Here is a 13,979-nt window from a genome sequence, read left to right as displayed (position 1 = left end):
CGCCACGGTCAATTCGTATCTAATCATTCATTCATTCATGAATCAACTATGCAAGCTAGAAAGATACACTAAGGAGAGGGAGGCTATGAACCAAGAATACGCACTATTGACAAAGCACGCTAATAGGCTATCATACTACTCTGTACTCCCGAGAACTACGCCTGCTGCTGATCTTGATTCGCCGTCTCCGAACCGGAAGGTCCCTCCTCCGGGGCTTTAGCATCTTCTAAAGCAATGTCTCCATCGCCGTCGGCCGACGGTTTGGCCGCTTCTTCGGACGGTTGACCGTCGCCCTGAGTCGGGCCAGTTTGCTGCTGTTGCTGCTGCAGCTGACCTTCTTGGCTAGGAGTCTGTAGCTCAGATGCGCTACCTTCTGCGCTTGTAAGATCCATTTCAACTCCCTTGCCATCCTGCAGGCCTAGGTCCTCCACTCCGATTACAGATGGGCCTCGCGCATGGGGAATATCCTCCAAGGTATCAGGCGGCGGAGACCCGCCCGCGCCTTCGTTCCCATTCGTTTCCGTCATCTCTGCAGTCGGGAGATCCAGTCCTGTCTCGGTTTGATCCTGGCTAATGCCCTCTACGGTCTGCGCAGGGAAGGGAGTATCCGTCATGACTGCACCGCTTTCATCCTCGCGCTCCGGCGACGCGGCAGCGTTACTCAGCCATGGAATCAGAGTCAGGCGTGCTCCGCCTAGGGACTCATCGTTGCCAAGCGCATTGTCTGTCGAGAACATGAACCCGGATTCTGTGCCGTTGAGGACTGCGCCGTTTGGCTGGGAAGCGGCGCTCGTCTGGGTCTGAAGTGGGAAGATATCCGCGCCGCTGGTGACGCAGACGACGCGATCGACAGCGCGAATATACGCGGGAAGAGTGCGATAGAGTGCGGTTGGGCGAATGATCAGCTCTGCGAGGCGTTGGATAGTGTGTGGTGGTTTTGTGGCGAAGAGGGATCGCAGGGTGGATTTAATGGAGGCTAGGTGGAGTTCGAGTGGTTCGGGAAGAGAAGGGCCTTGTGAGGACTGGGGTTGGGAGTCTGGAATGCGCTCGCTTGCGGGGGTTTGATGCGGTGAGGTTGCGGTTGGTCTGGGGGGGGTCTGGAGGGTTGTGGATGATGCAGCGGTGTTCAAGTCCTGCGTGTAGGGGACGGTGATGTTGGAGGACTGTTGTTGAAGCTCAGGAGGAACCCGGGGCATGGGGAAGACGTTGTATATGATCTATCCACGTGAGTTATGTTAGTCGGTGCTAAGAGGTGCGTGGGGGAGTGGGTTGCGCACATGGTCTAGCCGTTCAAGCAGGGGTTCGACCATGCTGGGCCATTTCTCACTGGAAGGGAGTGTCAGCTCCGATTGCAACGTTGATGTTGGTTTGGGGCGCAAGCCGGCATACTAGTCCATCGAGCCGCCATTGGCGACCACCTCGAGGATTTCTTCGTCTGCGATCGCGCCATCTGTTAGCTGGTTGGAGCTTGGAACGGTGCCTGAGGAGCTGGTCATGAAGGAAAGCAAATAGCGAAGGTCGAGCTATGGGGGGAAAGCAGCATTGTCGTTGCATTCCGACCGTGGCCGTAGGTTCAGACTCACCCAGCGACATGATCCAGCACTTCTGGGCCCAGCGATCTCAGATGCGACAAGGAAATGGGGAGAAAGGAAGAGGAAGAGCAGACATGACGGGCGGAATTCACATCGGCTCGATCTGGACACGCGGGGACGGCGGCTCCCCCGGCAACGGCAGGCTCTGATTGGGCCCGGCTGCCGCTTATCATAGGCGCACGTGACGGTTATCGGGCGGATTTTTTGCTCCGCCGTGGAGGGGCTCCTTTTCTCTTCCCCAGATCTCTTGCTTGGTGCGTGCTGAGTGCCTGTCCCTCCCCCCTTCTCTTTTTCTTCAACCTCATCCCATTTACTCAACATGTGGAACTCCCGCAAGGTGGGAATTCTCGGTGGAGGCCAATTGGGCCGGATGATGGTCGAATCGGCCAATCGCCTCAACATCCAGTGCAACGTCCTTGATGCGGAGAACTCCCCGGCCAAGCAGATTAGCGCCCACGATGACCATGTCACCGGCTCCTTCAAGGAGCGCGAAGCCGTCCGCGAACTGGCCAAGTCTTGCGACGTCGTGACCGCCGAGATCGAGCACGTCGATACCTATGCCCTGGAGGAGATTTCCTCCCAGGTCCGAATTGAGCCCAGTTGGCAGGCGATCCGGACCATCCAGAACAAGTTCAACCAGAAGGAACACCTGCGGAACTATGGCATCCCCATGGCCGAGCACCGCGAGCTCGTCGAGAACACCCCTGAGGAATTGGCCAAGGTTGGCGAGCAGCTCGGCTACCCCATGATGCTGAAGTCCAAGACCATGGCCTACGATGGACGCGGTGAGTCACCACTCCCTTCTCCCCCATTTCCGCAATCGTCCCGTCCCCACCAGCACATATCACTGACAGGGTCCTCCTTCAGGAAACTTCCGCGTGCAAACGAAAGATGATATCCCCGAAGCCCTTGAGGCCCTCAAGGACCGCCCTCTGTACGCCGAGAAATGGGCCTACTTCAAGATGGTATACCCACCTTCCCTCGGCCCCACCTCCACACTCTATACCCGCCATCTCTAACACCCAACCCCAGGAGCTCGCTGTGATGGTCGTGAAGACCAAGGATGAAGTCCTCTCATACCCCACTGTCGAGACCGTCCAAGAGGACTCCATCTGCAAGCTCGTCTACGCCCCCGCCCGCAATGTCTCCGATGCCATCAACCGCAAGGCCCAAGAACTCGCCCGCAAGGCCGTCTCCGCCTTCGAAGGCAAGGGTGTCTTCGGAGTGGAGATGTTCCTTCTGGACGACGACAGCCTTCTCCTGTGCGAAATTGCCAGCCGCATCCACAACTCTGGCCACTACACCATCGAAGGCTGCGCCATGTCTCAATTCGAAGCACACCTCCGCGCCATCCTCGACCTCCCCATCCCCGCCCAGAGCCTCGAGATCCGCCAACCCTCCATCATGCTCAACATCATCGGTGGATCCGCCCCCGACACCCACCTCAAGGCCGCTGAGAGCGCCCTCTCCATCCCCAACGCCAGCATCCACCTCTACAGCAAGGGCGCCGCCAAACCCGGCCGCAAGATGGGTCACATCACCGTTACCGCCGCCACCATGCACGAAGCCGAAACCCACATCCAACCTCTCATCGACGTCGTCGACGAGATCCGCTCCCAGCGCAGCGATGTCAAGACCAAGCCCCAGAAGTCCGGAGTCTCTAAGCCCGCCCCCTCCGTCGCGGTCATCATGGGCTCCGACAGTGACCTCAAGACCCTGGTGCCCGGTCTCAAGCTCCTGAGGGATTACTTCGGCATTGAGCCCGCCGTCGAAATCACCTCCGCTCACCGCACCCCCACCTACATGGCCGACTACTCTGCTAGTGCCGCGGCCCGCGGCATCAAGGTCATCATTGCTGCCGCCGGAGGTGCTGCTCACCTCCCCGGTATGTCTGCCGCTCATACCGCGCTCCCTGTGATCGGTGTGCCCGTGAAGGGTAGCTCTTTGGACGGTGTCGACAGTCTGTACAGCATTGTGCAGATGCCTAGGGGTAAGTCATTCCAATCTCCCCGTATACCTATTTACTATCGTTGCGTGCATGCATGCACTCCCCATCATGCATATCACATATAACGTCCTGTTCTTGACATTATATATCCGTTCTAACGCACATTTTCATCGACAGGTGTCCCCGTCGCCACGGTCGGCATCAACAACAGCATTAACGCTGCCCTCCTCGCTGCCCGTATCATCGGCTCCTTTGACCCAGCCATCCAGCGGAAGGTCGAGGCGTATGCCGAGAGCGCTCGGGCCGAGAACATGGAACTGAAGGGCACCAAGCTGCGCGAGCTCGGCTGGGAAAAGTACTTTGAGCAAATGTAATGGATGTTATGAATGAATGGGACAAATTGTTGAAGTTACATAGAGTATAGAAGCGATACAAGGGGTAATGATCTGGCCATATGTTTTCTGGGACCGATTTCTTCTGGATGCGATGTCAAGGGCTGCGCCTGTTGTCCTTACAAAAGCCAGGCTTGTGTAGCAAAGGATATCAACATGAAAAAATTAATCATTACCTACTAGTGCACTCATACTAATGACAGGATTAGGGTAAGATAATTGAAATCGACAAGGTCATAAACAAGGTATCAAGAAAACAATACAGGCAAGATGACAGACGAATAACAAAAGAGATAGTTGAGTATCTTATACAAGAATAAGGAAGGTGTGAATAGTTTGACCATCTGCTCAACTGGTTTTACCTGCCACAAACCTATGCAGTCTGGGGATTGAAGGCGGTTTCGGCCCCTGGGACCGTGGTGCGAGCACCACCACCGGCATTTCCGTTGCTAAACGCTTGACTGACTTCATCAGAGAACTTCTGGGATGCTGCTGCGTGGTCATATGCCTTGGTATGTCCGTTGGACTCGGCAACAGCATGTCTGCCATTCGTTGCTCGACCATCCAGGGTTGTTGCGTGTCCGTTCGTCACTGTTGGAGCTCCAGTGACAGCTGTGGTACCGTTGGTCGCTCCTCCATTGGTGTGTCTACCGTTTGTGACACCACCGCCGTTGGTCACTCCATCTTGTGTTGCTCTGTTAACCCCGCCTTTCTCAGCGGGTGAACTTCGCTTGCGAGAAATATCGCCTGCCTTGGGGATATCGGTGGACTCCGAGGCGCTCCCGATGCTGAATATGGGAGATTCCCAGCGTTCTCCCTTCATCGCAAGCTCCTTGTACTCGGTGGCCTTGCTGGTGATGCCACCAGGGAGCTTGATCTCCGGGAAAAGAGACTCATGGAGGGTAGTAGCCGTCTGCACCTTGGTGTCACGCTGGGCAATGTCCTGCGCCTTCCGTTTCTTATCCTCGTTTCGAGCACGGAAGGCATCCAGGTAGCGTGAATAGATGTTTGGCGCGTTTGCCGGATCCTGACTACTAGCTTCTTGTGCCTTCTTCGCCTCACTGTGGATGTCGTATGCAAAGGCGTCTCCCTTGGCGAAAGCATCCCGAATCTGCTTCTCGAGTACCTTTTGTAGGGTTGGGCGGACAACACGGAACAACAATGGCTTGAAAATGGTGAAAAGTGTCTTGTGCTTTGATTGTTTCAACTTGATGTTGAAGGAATCAATCTTTACGGTCACCTTGTCTACCTTGATGTAGTTCTGCCGATCTTCCTTTTGAGCGGTAGAGGCTGCGATTTTGAACCCGAAGCCTTCACCACCCAGGAAGATGTCCATGACTCCAGTGTCTGTGATAGCAGGGAATCCCTGTTTTCTGTTGACATAGTAACTCACATCTAAGGGCCAACGTCAGCAAAAATGCACAAGAACTGGTTCTTGAAAGTTCAAAAGATGCTTACCTCTGAGGTCAGCTTGGATACCAGAGACCGAAATCATGATCTTCAGAAGTTTTTGTCAGTCAGCTTCACTCAGGACGACTAGAACAAGAGGCTTAGAACAAACCTTGTTATCTCTCTTGTTGCTGATCTTCTTGCGTCCCCATCGGAAGTAGTTGTCGCTGCCAAATTCCACAATGTTGGGCATTAGGTTGTCACTTTCGATGACAAGGTTTTCCACGACCTTTACCAGTCAGTCAATAACCCAGGGCCAAAGTTGTTGAATCGACTTACCACATCGGCTGAGGGATCGGACACTTCGATGCGTGGAACAGGGACATATCGAACATCCTCAAGGATTGCTGGCAGAATAACATCTCTAATGTCTCTGAGGAGATGCTTTTTGAAAGCAACATTACCGCTCGTGTCGCGGCCAAGGTCATCGAAGAGCTTCTGCACCGAGTCTCCGAAGGCCTTGTTTTGAGGGTCTTTATTGAACTGGTCGCCAATGAACTTCATCTCATCGAGAATGCGATCGGTATGGTCTCTGTAACGGTCACGCAACAGGTAACGACCATGATCCGTCAATTGCTCCCACTGGCGAGTGCAATCATCGTCCATGATATAGCCTTGCTCTGTCAGGGTTTTTCTGCGGAATGTCAAAACCATGCCCGTATCCGTTTTCTCATCATATACGCACCTAATGAATGTGTCCATGTTTTTGAACCAGCCCTTGAGCTCGGGATCCCTGTCCGCATCCCGATAGATATTGTCTAGCGAGTCAAATAGGTTATCCAGGGATGTGTTGTTAGCGAAGCGCTCGAGCAAGGTCTGGTCAAATACTGTTAGTCACTGCATGGGTCAGAAGGACTGGCTGACATACTCGTAGATTGGTCTCCATCCTCTGAATCTTATCTCCACTTCTGAAGCCCTGAACTGAGCCAGCACCCTGTTGAGACAAATTCCGTGTATGGCCGCCATACTTTTCAGCCATAGACAAAAGGGTTCGGATCGCCTGTTGGTCTGTCCCGTTCAAGTCAGCCACCTGCAGCTGCCCAAACGCTGGATGATAACTTACAATCCGAATGGCCCTGAATTTCGATGACCATCTTCTTCAAGCGCCAAATGGTTTGCTCTCGGCGCTCCTGAGGCACCTTTTCTGACAAGTAGCTTTTGGTCCTGTCTCTGTATTCACGAGTACGGCCCTTTGCCTCTTCGGGGACATTCTCCGAGACCTTTTGCTGAGCCCTCTCGGTTCCCGCAGCGACACCAGCACGCGCGTCAACATCTGACACTGACGTGGGTTCTCGGCCACCAGTGGCAGCCTGGGCCGTGGTATCGGCAACTTCCTGTTTACCCTCCTGGCTATGTGTAAGTACGTGAGTGCCGCATTATTCAGAGCAGAGACTCACGTCTTTGTTTCTCTTGAAACGAGCTCTGAATTGCTCCTTGTGCTTTGAGAAATCAGGCTGCTCATGCCATACATTCTCCTCGGCTGGTTCGTCAATCTGAGCAAGCTGGTCCGCCGATGGCCTAACCCGGTCCGCAGCCTTTTGGGAAACATCGCCAGCCATATCACGTGCAAGGGTCATAGCATCGTTTACTGGAGCGTGTTGTTAGTGTTTGGCTCTTTACGTAGTTCAAATAAACTCACGCAGCTTTCGGAATTCCCCATTGGTGATCAGAAGCCTTCCAAGAGTCTTTAGACCCTCCAAGGTTTCCTGCGCATCTTGCTGGGCCGAGTCCTTGGATACAGGCACACCTGGCTTCTCGGTATCCCCAGAGGAGATGGTCTGTGCCTCCCAAATAAATTCCTGCAAGAGCTGGCCTTCGTTCTTGCTTAGCATAAGCCTCTTTGCTTGTTCAATAACATCTCGGAGATCTTTGACCAGAGCCTGGCCTTCACCGGAAAGTTCCTGGGACGGCGATGTGAGGGCTTTGGAGGTGAGAGCACTGTTCAAAGCAACGTCACATTGTTTGTTCTGTAATAGAGAACGAATATGGTCAGCAGGCCTCATATGAAGTTAATGATCAGAAGGCTATGCATACCGATGGAAGCTTGCCATTTTTGAAGGCTGCATAGTTGTATTAGCATTCCAATTGCTCGAGAGGAAAGTTGCATCGATATACCTTGATAGATCCCATAAAGCTGGAGCTTTTGGTTGATGTCCTAGAGACAGTACGCGGTCAGGGGCGGCTTCTAACTTTTTAGGAGGGCAACCATGCGTACCTGCTCCTTTTGCTGGGTGTTCAAAGGATAATTGACCGCTTTGGAAGGCATTGCGGCGAGAACAGTTCAATTACTCGGATGTAGAGAGGTGGGATGTCGCAAAGGACCACTAGCCACTTGGATAGGGCGTCTGGCCAAGATCCGGGGTGAGAATTCGGCAAGGCAGACCGAAATTCAAACAAAGCAAGATAGAGTACACAATGTGAAGATGATAAGCAGACAAAAGCGACGGTCTTGGGGCCGACAAGTGACAACAAGGGATGGACAATCGCGTCGCTGGGTATCTCCGGAATGAAGGATGCAGAGGACGGATTAGTATTATTACGTAGCAGAGGTTGGTTGAGAACGGGAAATGTGAACAGAGGGGGTATCGGATTGTTCAAAAGCTGCGTGGAGCGTAGATGGCAGGGTGGTCGAAATCTGAAGTTCTACGGATTAAATACTACGACGCAAGCAGCGAAGAAAGGGCAGGAGCGCCCATGGGCAGCAGGTGCTTGCCCCTTCGGGCCAACCCACCTGCTTGACGTCATGGTGTCGTGGTGACGAGAGGGGAGAGGGACGAGGTACAAACCAGCCATCAATCAGTCCATTCTCAGAGAGGCTACAGAGAGAGACTGTCGCCGGCATTGAGTTGGTACGACCATGAATGAGGTCATCACCGGGCAGGGTTGCGCGCAGGTGAAGTCAAGGCCAGCCCGCGCCAACTCAGAAGATCTAGGCCACTATCCCGCGACGATCGGCGCGACGCGACAGCATTGGATGCGCGGATCCTCCCTGACCGTCAAATTAGGTACCTACCTACGAGGGCAAAAAAAAGTGCTTCCCACTACGGTGTACATGCGAGATGAGCATGGTCGGAGGAGGGGCCCGATCCCTGTCGAGAGCCCACCGAGCGATCGCCCTACTCCGTACATGTGATCCATCCACGTCAGGGGAGTTGCGACGGTGGATGAAATTACTCCCATCTGGGCTGGAACTTGCTGGGAGCCATTCACTTCTCGACCAACCACATCAACTACGGACTCGAGAAGCGGCAAGGCAGAACCTACTTATACTTCACAATCAAGACCGGTCAGGTCATGACGCCCTCATGCAGAAGCTGAGATCAGTGGCCCCCTGAAGGATGCCAGATTAACGTTCTGCCTTACGGAGGGTGACAGTGGCTCCACTGTTTGCTTTCCGCGACGCATCACCCTGACGTCACGAACAGTCCACTGGGGCTGCCCTACCATCATCGACTATTCACTGGGTAACCGTAGTACCCGGATGGTACACTATCCCCCAGCCGGATTTACGAACTTATAGAGATAGAGAAGGAAAAACACGCGGTCAATCTCAAGCCTATCCGGGTATCCCTTTTCTCCGGGATTTTCAACCAAGTCAGTTGCTCTGAGTTTTCATCTCTTTCCAGTGATCTGAAAAGAAAGCCATTACGATGTATAGCTGAACCTACAAGGCGCAGGTTTGCTCCTCAGTCCCCTCCCTGGTGGATGATGTATAGATCACTTAAGAACATCAATACGGTTCACAAGCAAGAGATGCAGGTTTCTTAGGCATTTTTCTCATATTGGCTTGTGCAAGCCCACATGGCCCAATGCGATCGGCCCAAGGGGTCGTTGTTCGCAGCCCTTGCAGCACAAATCTTCGTCTCGTCTCCCGCATTCGGAGGGCATCCCTCTGGCGCCCGCCCAAGCTGCGATTTCATGGCTCGCCACTATATAGTTATCCCTCGAGGCAACATGCCATTGGAGATAATAAAGTAAAGGATAGATGGATAAGGAGAGGGGGAAGAAAGATGCAGTATACACAGAGGAAAGACAGCCTTCCTGAAAAAACAAAGCTAACCAACCTTACGTGGTAGATGACAACATAAGCAGACAATCGTGCGGCAAACCAAAAAGTCACTGGCAAATTGCAGGCATTACGGGTATTTATGGGACGGTACACCCTCCGTGGACCCTCTCGGAGGGCCAGATTATCCAATATCAAACCCTAGGTATCCTGTTCCTGCAGGCACCAACGTAGAGTAGCCAGTCATGTAAGCTGCAGAACCCGTGAGATAAGGAGCGGGAGAATGTATCAGGCGTCTCTGCGCCAATTCCGACATTTGCTGGAACTCTGCAAATATGGTGGTGGCCTCCCACTTCCTTACGCCGTATTGCAGGAGATTGTGGCTCTGAGAAAGACACTCCGTTGCGCGCGCGTAGAAACTCATGCAATCTTCCCCATCCAATATAAGTGGTTCGGGCACCTCGGGAGGGATGGTTGGTAATGCAGGTATTGACGGGTTCAATAAAATGTCAGGGCTGTCCGTCATCTCTCCAATGAATCGTTGAGCAACCTGGTAAGCCCTCTGAATATCCAGGAATGTCATATAGGGTAACCAGGTAGGGTTCCTCAGCACCTCATGAAGTTGGCTGATGTACCGCATACAGCAATCAAACAAGGCAATCTTGCCGTAGTCACATAAGTCGGGATTCCCGTCACCAGGCGAGAGAATCATGACCACTGTGTATAACAATTCCAGTCGGTATAAGACAGGGAAATAGTTTGGTGTATTGCTTGGAATCTTATCAAACCATTGATATGCTCTCGAGCAGAGAGCCCAGGTCGACACCGGTGGTTGAAGAGACGTTTCATGTTCATGGAACCACTTCCTCTGGTAAGCCTCCGACAATATCTGTCGGACTCTCACTATGTGCCATGCAGGCTCCGAGCTGCGTAGAAAGATATGGCTTTTCTCGGTTAACGAAGCGCCTAGGGATGTGGCAGAAGACGGCAGAGCAACATTGACGGAGTCGTCCGAGAATGAGAAAGTCTTTTCTGTGGCAGCGCTTACTCCCCTTAGACGAAGTAGCAATTACACGTATCAGCTCAAGTACACAGCAAAGGTGGGTAGAACATGACCAACCTATCCAAGCAATAGACACATTGAAAGACACGACGGCGGAGATCCAACTGCTCTGAGGCTGATTGGACGTCTAAAGGTGGGTCCTGGTGCAGGCCTAAATCAACCATGACTCTAGCGGCCATCCCTACCAGGTACCAGCCGCGGAAGTGCTTGGGATCAAACAAGGAATACTGGGCGAGAAGGAGAATTGATTGGATACCGACGATAGTGCCAGGGCGGATGACATCCTCTGCCTGCTTCATCGCTGCCGAAATATGAGACAACGCTCGCTGGTGGTTTCTATCGCCATTCTCGAGGGAAATAGAGGCAGACGCGGTGGCCAGTACCATATGCAAGATCCACTTGTCGAAAGGTTTGGCGAATCGGCCCCCAGCTTGATAAACAGCATCAACAGAAGCCCAAAAGCCTGTCTCGAGGAAAAAAGGAAGTTGTATATAGAGATTGTCAAAGTAGTGCTGTAGTAAGGGCGTTATTTCATGACGGGGCGGTAATGGTTGTGCTGATAGTTTTGGGATCGGCTCGGCTTGGGACAGGGACAGAAGCAGATTGGCGAAAGAAGTGTTGGATGTAATCCCATGGAAGTCTCTCGAAGTAGCATTGACGGACCTGGCAAGCGTGAGTTCCTAGAGCATATTCCGGGCCTAATACGAGGTGACATACAGAAAGCCAAAGTCTCCAACGAGGTCATCAATGTCGGTCACTTCCTTGCCACCTTCCTGTGCAGCTGAACCCGTCGATGAGATAGAGGTAATTGAACTCTGATGAGCGACACCCTTTTCATCAACAGATAATGATGCTTTGAGGCGGCGCAGATCTGCTATCTTCTTCTCAAGTCTCTCGCAATAGCCCTCCAGGGAGGCGACATAGCTTCTCTCTTTTCCCCTGGCAAACTCATCACTTGCGCCAGAGCAGGTGCTCGCTTTGCCCACTCTCTCGCACGCGGAGCAAGCCGGAAGCTTCCCGTCACACTTGATCTTAGCTGTTCGACATCTTGAGCAGGCAGCCACTGGCCGACTGACTTTGAGGAGCGGTTTGTCCAAAAACGAAGTGGCCGACATGCTAATTATACATATTCTCTGTTCCGTGCTTGTATTAAAACAAAGTTTAGCAGCGAAAGAGAAGGCCAGTGTGACCCTATGTCTTGCCTTATCAACCACGCCGTGAGTAATGTGGTTACGCAAGAGCAATAGATTGTAACACCTACCGAGAGAATATGAGCACGGGTGGGAAGCCCAAGAGCCCGTATGTACAAGCGGCTCTTTCACAGAAAAGAGACCTCAGATGTAGACCTGTTCAAATCTGGTCGCACGCGGCCAAACACGGGTCAGTGAGGTCTGCTTCGAAGAAGTCGAAAGGAACGTTCTGTAGTTTTTCAATAGGAAAGATTGAGAAAGGAAGAGATGCCTTCAAAGTCGTAGATTTATTTCACCTTATTCTTGGTACGTATATGGGTCAAGGACGAGAACTCAAGGCCAGATTACTCACCAGGCACTAGCGCTATTTAGCTAGCCCCGAAGTTGGCGGGGAGGCTGGCTGAACGGGCACAGTAACGAGAGGGGTTCAACTGCCCCGAGCACAGATGACTTGCGGGTGATGAAAATCCCTGGGCAAGGTATCGGCCATGAACCTGAGACCGGAAAAGACAAACGCCTTGGGATCGACCGGTGGAAGACCTTCAAGCGAATGGCATCAGCAGTCAGGTCTTAGCGGCTAGCAGGACTTGGAGCAGAAGATGAGCCAGTTGCAGCGGGTGGAAGGGGGGAAAGGACAAGTCCCGCGAGCCCTACGCAATTAGGGTCACGAGCTAGCGCAAAAGCAGGGGGTTTGTACCGTACCCGTTAGCCTCCTTTAGATAGTACCTGAGCTGGACCTTCACCGTTGGCTTCCTTTCTCGTGCTGGCAAGTCGCACTTTAGCGGGGCATGAGGGACTAACGATACTGGGTGGCCTCACAATACGGAGTACTCCCGACATCCGACCGTACCAGAGAGGAAGGATGGGGTGGGAACTTGAGAGATTCTTATCAGGGTATTATTGGTAAGGTAAGCTTGGGTTGCGAACTTGCGGCCACCCGCCCGGGCGCCAGCACCACCACGGACATCTGGCCCGAGCGGTTCTGCTTTTAGGTGGTTGCTTTCATTGGGTGCCACACACCAATCTCCGGCCAAGGCTGGCTCTTGCTCGCACCCCTCCTTTCATCGCCCCAGTGGACCCCACCTCCCCCACGCGCAATGGGGGCTGGATGCCTGCGCGCCTCTCGGCTTGGAACGCGGTTGTGCCTACATAGGTAGTAAGTCAGTCCCTACTCAAGAAGGTAAATTGATTTGTACATTTCTGGCCGATGGATCCGTCCATACCAAACCTATTCTAAATGAATGTCTTGGGCTTTCCGATTGATTATTATGCATAATCTTGCCGAAAAAGCTTCGGTCACCAAAGAAGGTGCTAGTACCGTGTCCGTATTACTAGTGACCCTCGTGCTGCAACACTCGGCACTTGGCCGGTTTTGAACAGGCAGTAATGCCCCTCTCCGAGCAATATTGATCCGACGGGATGGATGTCCAGGCTCCAGACTGACATGCTGGAATTTCTGAGAATGAACGGCTCGAATCGGATGAGCTCGTCCGCACCAACATGTTTCTGCACCGGCACATACCTGCCTATGTCGCAGTGGCTGGGATTATGCAACTGAGATCCTTGCATCGAAACTGCTTACTCGAGGCGCTAATCTATTTATGAAAATATCACGTCAATCCCTCTGAGCCATTTTGTTCTCGCAAGAAGTCGCCATAAGACGTGGAGTGGCTCGTGGCTCTATTGCAGGTTATAGGCCAGTTGGTTATTCCATGCCTGGCTTGGTTCGGTCATGCTTCTTCGGTATGATTTCCTAGTTGGCATGAAGGCAATACTATGTAGGTATAGGACTCCGTAGATCAATCACTAGTCGATCAAGTTAATTAACCAAGATTCTAACTTTTTTGAAGAAAGTTGCAGATACCCGCCCGTGATTACCCAAATACCCTTTCTGGGCAGCTGTCCGAAGCTTGGATAAAAGAGGCCACTATTCGGGTCAGTACCATGGTAGTCTAACTCCCTTTCAACATGTTGGCCTTGCAACTCTGTCCCTTTTCGATACAACTACTTGGCCGTGACAATTTTCTAATACTGCAAAAGTTTGACACAATCCAGCATACGAGACTGCCAGGTCTTATCGCATTTTTAACGATGCCATATAAATTATTAGACTCACTTTTCAACACACGTAACTACTTAAAACCTTCCTGTCTGAACATTTCTCTTCGAAGGCCTTATTGAGAGTCTTGGACTGACAGACTGAGGGTGCCGTGAAGTACATATGTCATACCGACGTACAACTGCAGCTTTGAGACTAGTCGTCTTAACATTGCGGCTTCAAGCCCCGCTGGAAGGTCATCGATCCTGTTCCTTTGTACTCTCTCGTCCAAAGCACTTTT

The 13,979-nt window shown here is 52.4% G+C and overlaps 4 protein-coding genes across 4 annotated transcripts; 1 reads left to right on the top strand and 3 right to left on the bottom strand.

Moving 5' to 3' along the window:
- Positions 1 to 91: 91 nt before the first annotated feature.
- Positions 92 to 1,631, bottom strand: BO80DRAFT_425033 (uncharacterized protein). Its single transcript, XM_025719423.1, has 4 exons — positions 1,584 to 1,631; positions 1,390 to 1,435; positions 1,278 to 1,326; positions 92 to 1,217 (listed from the first exon to the last, which is right to left on the bottom strand). Exons 1-4 carry the CDS (start codon positions 1,591 to 1,593, stop codon positions 156 to 158), a joined length of 1,167 nt encoding a protein of 388 aa, XP_025575378.1. The 5' UTR covers positions 1,594 to 1,631; the 3' UTR covers positions 92 to 155.
- A 207-nt stretch (positions 1,632 to 1,838) lies between these two features.
- Positions 1,839 to 4,099, top strand: BO80DRAFT_381725 (phosphoribosylaminoimidazole carboxylase ADE2). The gene is made up of 4 exons (XM_025716858.1): positions 1,839 to 2,377; positions 2,460 to 2,557; positions 2,625 to 3,582; positions 3,718 to 4,099. Exons 1-4 carry the CDS (start codon positions 1,912 to 1,914, stop codon positions 3,912 to 3,914), a joined length of 1,719 nt encoding a protein of 572 aa, XP_025575377.1. The 5' UTR covers positions 1,839 to 1,911; the 3' UTR covers positions 3,915 to 4,099.
- On the bottom strand, positions 3,882 to 8,019 carry BO80DRAFT_425031 (uncharacterized protein). Its single transcript, XM_025719422.1, has 12 exons — positions 7,597 to 8,019; positions 7,497 to 7,536; positions 7,416 to 7,441; positions 7,021 to 7,348; positions 6,779 to 6,969; positions 6,445 to 6,727; positions 6,250 to 6,389; positions 6,067 to 6,197; positions 5,661 to 6,015; positions 5,494 to 5,610; positions 5,391 to 5,430; positions 3,882 to 5,327 (listed from the first exon to the last, which is right to left on the bottom strand). The coding sequence occupies exons 1-12, from the start codon at positions 7,645 to 7,647 to the stop codon at positions 4,306 to 4,308; spliced, it is 2,724 nt and encodes a 907-aa protein (XP_025575376.1). The 5' UTR covers positions 7,648 to 8,019; the 3' UTR covers positions 3,882 to 4,305.
- A 1,495-nt stretch (positions 8,020 to 9,514) lies between these two features.
- On the bottom strand, positions 9,515 to 11,816 carry BO80DRAFT_69134 (Zn(II)2Cys6 transcription factor). The gene is made up of 4 exons (XM_025724710.1): positions 11,712 to 11,816; positions 11,168 to 11,652; positions 10,508 to 11,113; positions 9,515 to 10,439 (listed from the first exon to the last, which is right to left on the bottom strand). Exons 2-4 carry the CDS (start codon positions 11,563 to 11,565, stop codon positions 9,572 to 9,574), a joined length of 1,872 nt encoding a protein of 623 aa, XP_025575375.1. The 5' UTR covers positions 11,566 to 11,652; positions 11,712 to 11,816; the 3' UTR covers positions 9,515 to 9,571.
- Between the last annotated feature and the right edge of the window lie 2,163 nt (positions 11,817 to 13,979).

Source organism: Aspergillus ibericus (assembly GCF_003184845.1).
Source record: "Aspergillus ibericus CBS 121593 unplaced genomic scaffold BO80scaffold_19, whole genome shotgun sequence".
NCBI lineage: Eukaryota > Fungi > Ascomycota > Eurotiomycetes > Eurotiales > Aspergillaceae > Aspergillus > Aspergillus ibericus.
Note: the sequence above shows the minus strand (reverse complement) of the source record. Positions and strands in the feature narration are given on the sequence as shown.

What these genes read in the sequence shown, in the direction of transcription:
- BO80DRAFT_425033 (XM_025719423.1), bottom strand. An exon ending in AATGGCGGCTCGATGGACTA is followed by an intron (nt 1,327 to 1,389) that starts GTATGCCGGCTT and finishes ACTCCCTTCCAG; the next exon opens with TGAGAAATGGCCCAGCATGG. An exon ending in TGCTTGAACGGCTAGACCAT is followed by an intron (nt 1,218 to 1,277) that starts GTGCGCAACCCA and finishes TCACGTGGATAG; the next exon opens with ATCATATACAACGTCTTCCC.
- BO80DRAFT_381725 (XM_025716858.1), top strand. Translation starts at nt 1,912, where the DNA reads ATGTGGAACTCCCGCAAGGTGGGAATTCTCGGTGGAGGCCAATTGGGC. An exon ending in CATGGCCTACGATGGACGCG is followed by an intron (nt 2,378 to 2,459) that starts GTGAGTCACCAC and finishes GTCCTCCTTCAG; the next exon opens with GAAACTTCCGCGTGCAAACG. An exon ending in AATGGGCCTACTTCAAGATG is followed by an intron (nt 2,558 to 2,624) that starts GTATACCCACCT and finishes ACCCAACCCCAG; the next exon opens with GAGCTCGCTGTGATGGTCGT.
- BO80DRAFT_425031 (XM_025719422.1), bottom strand. Translation starts at nt 7,647, where the DNA reads ATGCCTTCCAAAGCGGTCAATTATCCTTTGAACACCCAGCAAAAGGAG. An exon ending in AACATGGACACATTCATTAG is followed by an intron (nt 6,016 to 6,066) that starts GTGCGTATATGA and finishes GACATTCCGCAG; the next exon opens with AAAAACCCTGACAGAGCAAG. An exon ending in CCGATCCCTCAGCCGATGTG is followed by an intron (nt 5,611 to 5,660) that starts GTAAGTCGATTC and finishes TGACTGGTAAAG; the next exon opens with GTCGTGGAAAACCTTGTCAT.
- BO80DRAFT_69134 (XM_025724710.1), bottom strand. Translation starts at nt 11,565, where the DNA reads ATGTCGGCCACTTCGTTTTTGGACAAACCGCTCCTCAAAGTCAGTCGG. An exon ending in GTTGGAGACTTTGGCTTTCT is followed by an intron (nt 11,114 to 11,167) that starts GTATGTCACCTC and finishes CACGCTTGCCAG; the next exon opens with GTCCGTCAATGCTACTTCGA. An exon ending in TGTGTCTATTGCTTGGATAG is followed by an intron (nt 10,440 to 10,507) that starts GTTGGTCATGTT and finishes ACTTCGTCTAAG; the next exon opens with GGGAGTAAGCGCTGCCACAG.